This window comes from Microtus ochrogaster, chromosome 4, assembly GCF_000317375.1.
Source record: "Microtus ochrogaster isolate Prairie Vole_2 chromosome 4, MicOch1.0, whole genome shotgun sequence".
Classification (NCBI taxonomy): Eukaryota; Metazoa; Chordata; class Mammalia; order Rodentia; family Cricetidae; genus Microtus; species Microtus ochrogaster.
The window spans coordinates 16,894,210-16,900,040 of NC_022011.1; the positions used below are offsets into that span (position 1 = coordinate 16,894,210).

Below are 5,831 nucleotides of genomic sequence, written 5' to 3' on the forward strand. Positions count from 1 at the left end.
TACCTCGCCATCCAATCAGAGCGCTCTTTTGAAAAGCGCTCCGTTACGCCTTGTCCTCAACAGATATTATTGGTCCACTCACAAGCCAATCATTCGGAGCGCGAATGAGTTTACTAGCCGGTTTCTGGGAAGGCTGCTGGGCTCGGCTGATGCAATGATCAAGAAAGCTGGGACATGGGGTGTCACATGACAGGGATGCCTATTGGCTCTAAGAGGCCGACATTTTGGGCTCCATTTGTAAAGACCTAATAGTCTACAAGAGGGATGAAAACATGAATTTGGTGGCGATTACATATTATGGTACAACACTCTTGTTTTCACTGCAAAGTGGTGTACATACCTCCAAGGTTCTTTATATGGCCTTTTGAAACAGGGACCAGGCTGGGTCAGGGGGTTTTCCTGCCTCCCTGCCTGTCAAATGCTAGGATTACATCTGTGCACCAAACACATGTTCTGTCACCATAAATAGCCCTGTGTTTCTTGTTTAACGGTACTTTGGACTGCAGTAACTGCTTCAACCACGCCAAAGTGCTTTAGCGTTTACCAATACCTCTGTGTCTCTGTTTGAGACCGGGTCTGAATAAATTGTCCAAATTGGGCTGGAATTTTTCTGTCTAGTCCCAGCCTCCAGAGTAGGTGGGATTACAGTCCTGTACCACCAGGGTTAGCTTCATGTTTGTCCTTCTTGTCCCAGTTTGAATTTGAAGAGGAAGAAATGACCTAACGTAAGTCAACAGACATCTGGCCCTACGTTTGCTTTAGAAAAACAGCCACCATTCATAGGTAAAGCCTTTAATGGTGCCTCACGCCTATTATTCCAGCACTTGAGAGGTAGAGGAGGGGGCATGGGAGTTCAAGGCCACCTTTGGGCTATATTAGACTCAAAATATATTAGGTCTCAAAATACCATACAAACAAAAATTTAGCCGGGCAGTGGTGGCGCACGCCTTTAATCCCAGCACTCGGGAGGCAGAGGCAGGCAGATCTCAGTGAGTTCGAGCCAGCCTGGTCTACAAGAGCTAGTTCCAGAACAGGCTCCAAAACCACAGAGAAACCCTGTCTCGAAAAACCAAAAAAATAAAATAAAATAAAATAAAATAAAGGCATGTGCCACCACCGCCCGGCTACACACAGCCTTTTTATAGGAGTTTTTCTTCAGAGCTACACAGCAAAACCATGTCTTTTTCGTTTTGTTTTGTTTTCAAGGCAGGTCTCCCAATGTAGCCCCTGGCTGTCCTAGAACTCACTCTATAGACCAGGCTGGCCTCAAACTCACAGGGCTCTGCCTGTCTCTGCCTCCCAAACGCGGGGGTTAAAGGCGTGCGCCACTATGCCCGGCTGGAATCAGTATTTCTTTAAAAATACACACTGCACTGCTGTCTAGGGATTTCTAGTCACTGGCCAACTCAGCAACAAATGACAAATTCGAGACTTCAAGTGGTTTTTCTGGCGGAGGCAAGCGTTCCCAGGTGCGCATGCGCAAGCAAGAGCGGTTCCCGGTCCTTCTTTTGATTGGCTAGGAGAAGCGGAATTCAAAGCCTCAACCAATGGAGCTTAGGCTTGGCTCGCATTGAGCGTGGCGGTTGAGGAAGCCTAACCGCCATGTTGAGCCGTGGTGGCTTAAGATGCTGGCCGGGTCGAGGCCGAGCCCGAGCCCAAGCTCGGAATTCCCTTTCCCTGCCCTTAAGTGGCGTGAGTATCTATGCAGGTAGCTTTCCTTCTGCACCTTTAGGTGCTTTCCTCACTGTGAGAACGAAGGGAGGGGGAAAGAGCAAAAGCCAGGGAGTGCCCATCTGCTAGGCACCAGGCGCAACAAGGCCTTGTGATCTTTTTTTTTTTTTTGGTTTTTTTTTTTTTTTTTGAGATAGGGTTTCTCTGTGGCTTTGGAGCCTGTCCTGGAACTAGCTCTGTAGACCGGGCTGGTCTCGAACTCACAGAGATCCGCCTGCCTCTGCCTCCCGAGTGCTGGGATTAAAGGCGTGCGCCACCATCGCCCGGCAAGGCCTTGTGATCTTGCAGAACCCGGATGGCTGCTTACCATAAATTAGGACCTAAATACAGGAGGCTGAGTTAAAGTGCCTAAGGGGCCTTTCCCCACGCACCACTTTGGACACCAGGAACTTTCTTCTCAGTTCTTCTCATTGCTCATCTTTATTACGGGTAGACTCAGAGAGTCTAGGTTTTTATTTATTTGATTTTTTTTTTCAAGACAGGATTTCTCAGTGTAGTTTTGAAGCCTGTCTTGGAACTTGCTCTGTAGACCAGGCTGGCCTCTAACTCCCAGAGATCTGCCTGCCTCTGCCTCCGAGTGCTGGGATTAAAGGCGTGCGCCACCACAGCCCAACTCACATTTTATTTCTTAAGCCGTGAGGTAGGACTTTCTTAAGCCTAGTTGTTGTGTGTGTGTGACTTGTTTTTAAATTATTGTTTGGCAGTTTGATAAAGGGTCATAGCACATCTGGTCACATTGATCTCCTCACTTTTTCCATGCCCCAGAAACCGAGGTATTTGTTAAATATTATTCCCTCTGTCTGAAGCAAAATTTGTTTTTTGTTCGCTTTTCGTTGTTTATAAATAGTGTCTCACTAGTAATAACCATTGGTGACCACATAATCAATACGAATATGCCTACCTGTGTGCTGGGATTAAAGACTTGCATCACCACATTAAGGTGGGGTTTTTTTGTTTTGTTTTTGTTTTTACTTTTTTATTTTGGTTTTTTGAGACAGGGTTTCTTTGTGGCTTTGGAGCCTGTCCTGGCACTAGCTCATGTAGACCAGGCTAGCCTCGAACTCACAGAGATCCTCCTGCCTCTGCCTTCCAAGTGCTGGGATTAAAGAGTTGCGGCACCACCACCCAGCTAGTTTTTGTTTTTAAATTAAAAAAACAATGGTCATGTTGATCTTCAACTCCTTATTTATTCTCCTGCCTCAGCATCTTGAGTACTGGGATTGTAGGTTGCACTTCCATGGTTGGCTTGATGTACAATTTTTGTTTTTGTTTTTTGGGTTTTTTTTTTTTTTTGAGATTCTGTTTCAAAAGAAAAAAGAATCTGAGCACATGGTAAACAATCTCAGAGGATAAAATGAATTCAAAATGAAGTTTGAGGTGGTGGTGTGGCTCATGTCTGTAATCCCAGCGCTTGGGAGACTGAGGCAAGATCACTGGGAGTGAGCGAAGCCCCTCCTAAGTGGCCCCATTAGTTGTGTTCCCATGACTTTCATACTGTCTGCCCACCTATGTGAGTTTGTTTCATCCCGTTGAGGAAGTAGGACTTATTCTATTATATTGCATCTTTTATACTTTAATGTTTAACTTTATTGTTTGGAATTTTTTAACCTCTGTAGCCTTGAAAAATACAAAATAACTCACTGTTTTTCTAGCTGATTTTTCCCAGGGTTTCTTCTGACTTGAAATAGGTCATGGCTTCATGGCTGTGTGCTTGGTTGTCCCCCTGCCTGCTCAATCCTTAACCTACTCACCATTGCCTGAGATTCATTTATTGTCATAGAAAATGTTTTCATAAAGTTCCAGGAGAATGCCGGGCAATGGTGGCGCACGCCTTTAATCCCAGCACTCGGGAGGCAGAGGCAGGCGGATCTCTGTGAGTTCGAGACCAGCCTGGTCTAAAGAGCGAGTTCCAGGACAGGCTCCAAAGCCACAGAGAAACCCTGTCTCGAAAAACCAAAAAAAAAAAAAAAAAAAAAAGTTCCAGGAGAATGATGATTCCTTCTAGGGAAATAACAAGGGCTAAGGCTTATTTGATCCCTGTTAGGGGAAAGCAAGTATTTCAGTCCTTAATTTACTATTCTAAAAACTAGAGCTACCTCTTCCTTTTAAAAATTATCCAAAACTAAGGCTGGCTAACCTCTGAGCCATCTCAGAGGTTAAGCGCACTTCCTGCTCTTGCAGAGGACCTGGTTCAATTCCCAATATCCACATGGTAGTTCACAACCATCCATAACGCCAATTCTAGGGTATCCAATACCCTCTTCTGACTTCCCTGAGCACCAGGCACACATATGGTGCACATAGACATGCAAGCAAATCAAATATATAAATCTTTTCAAAAATTATCCGAAACTAAATAAATAAAATGCCAACCATACACCTTTGCATAGGAGAGGAGAGCTGACCATCTGAAGAAGGCATAGGTGATTCCAAAAGTATATTTCCTTATTAAGCAGCTCTTGCCATTTTCTCCAGGAACTGAATTGGTTTGGTTGGACAAACTGACTTCCTCTTTCTGGTCTCTGATACCTTGGCACTTTCCTTTGGTGTTTTCAAAGCTCAATTCGGTGCAGATCTTTCAGCACTTAATCCTATGTTTCACGGAACTGAGTACCAGTTCTTAGATACCGGATTGATCAGAACAGATGCTATCTTGATCTTAGCTAACAGTCCGATAAGTTTGTTCACTGAGGCATTTTAAATAACCTGAAAAGTTAACTATTTGCTTGCCTATGTATTCTGACTGTAATAGTTATATGAGCTCCTCTATGCCACCATGCTGGATGTTTCATTTTCCTCCCTCAGTACGAGAGCATTTAATCCTGGCTAGCTCCGTTGGGTTGTAGGGCAATCTTCAGCGAAAGATGAGGGGTGGGGACCCGAAGACTGCCTTAGCGGTACCGGGTCCCAGGAACTTAAGGGCGCAGAGCTGACGCCAGTCTGACGACACTTCGGCGCGCCGCTTCCGGTTGTCTGCGCCGCAGTGAATGATTTCCCCCGGGGCGGAGCTGGACCTCGCCGCGACCCACCTGAGCCCGTGGTTGCACGGCCCGGGTGGGCGAGCCTGCCAGCACTGCCCCGGCACAGGGGACCATGGCCACGGATTCCTGGGCCCTAGCGGTGGATGAGCAGGAAGCCGCGGCTGAGTCGGTGAGTTGTCACCCGCCGCTGGTGGACTAGGGGTCCGGTGTCGGTCAGGATCACGGTCCCGTGGAAGGACACTGTTTAAGTTGCTCAATACAGGGCGGAGGACCCTGGCGGGATGGGACTTGGCCCCAAAGCTGGCATTGATTACCCAGCCCCTCCCACGTTGTGTAAACTCAATTTGGGTGATCGGTTCCCCACAGTACTAGCCTGCCTTCCTGGAATCAGAGTTGATAATCGATTGCACTCTCAACTTTGGATGGTGATTTTCATATACCTTCAGATAGGAGTTTCTAGGGCTCAGGGACCATGTTTTGCTCATATTTGTATGACTCCTCCCACTGGTTATTGGTGGTGGAGGGTTGAATGGTCCACCTGTCAATAAATCCTCTCTTGATTGGCTCTCTTTTTCTGAGCCTGGTGCATTGTAGCAAGATATGAGTTTAAATATTACTACTTAGAATTAATTTCTAAGCATTCTGCATTCTAGTGGAGGTTTGAACGTAACTCTCAATACATATGTCTCTGAATTCTAAAGAGTAAGAGTTTCAGCCTGGCATGATGTGGCGCCTCTCATCCTATCTCTTGGATGCTTGGGCAGGAGGAGTGCCTCAAGTTCAAGACCACCCTGAAAGAAAGAAAAAAAAGATTTATTTTCTTTCAAAACTTTATATATATATATATATACACACACACACATATATATGTATATATATATACATATATATATATATCCACATAGTTTAAAGAGAAATAGTGTTTTGGGCTTTGTGCACTGAGGAGAGTATTTTTCTTTTTTGAGACAGCAGGACCTCAATGTATGTATGTATGTATATGTGTATATATACCCTGATCCTCTGCCTCTTATCCCCTGAGTGTTGGGATTATAGGCCTGCACCACTGTAACATTTGAGACATTTTTTTCTTTCTTTTTTTTTTTTTTTTTGGTTTTTCGA

At 45.3% G+C, this 5,831-nt stretch overlaps 1 protein-coding gene across 1 annotated transcript in view; it reads left to right on the top strand.

The window, feature by feature from the left end:
* Nucleotides 1-4,740: 4,740 nt before the first annotated feature.
* Nucleotides 4,741-5,831, top strand: part of LOC101994055 (ATP-dependent RNA helicase DDX19B) — a 22,281-nt gene continuing 21,190 nt past the window's right edge. Inside the window, exon 1 of the mRNA XM_013354450.2 lies at nt 4,741-4,881. Coding sequence (XP_013209904.1) covers nt 4,825-4,881 — 57 coding nt within the window. The 5' untranslated portion in view covers nt 4,741-4,824. The remainder of the gene's footprint in view (nt 4,882-5,831) is intronic.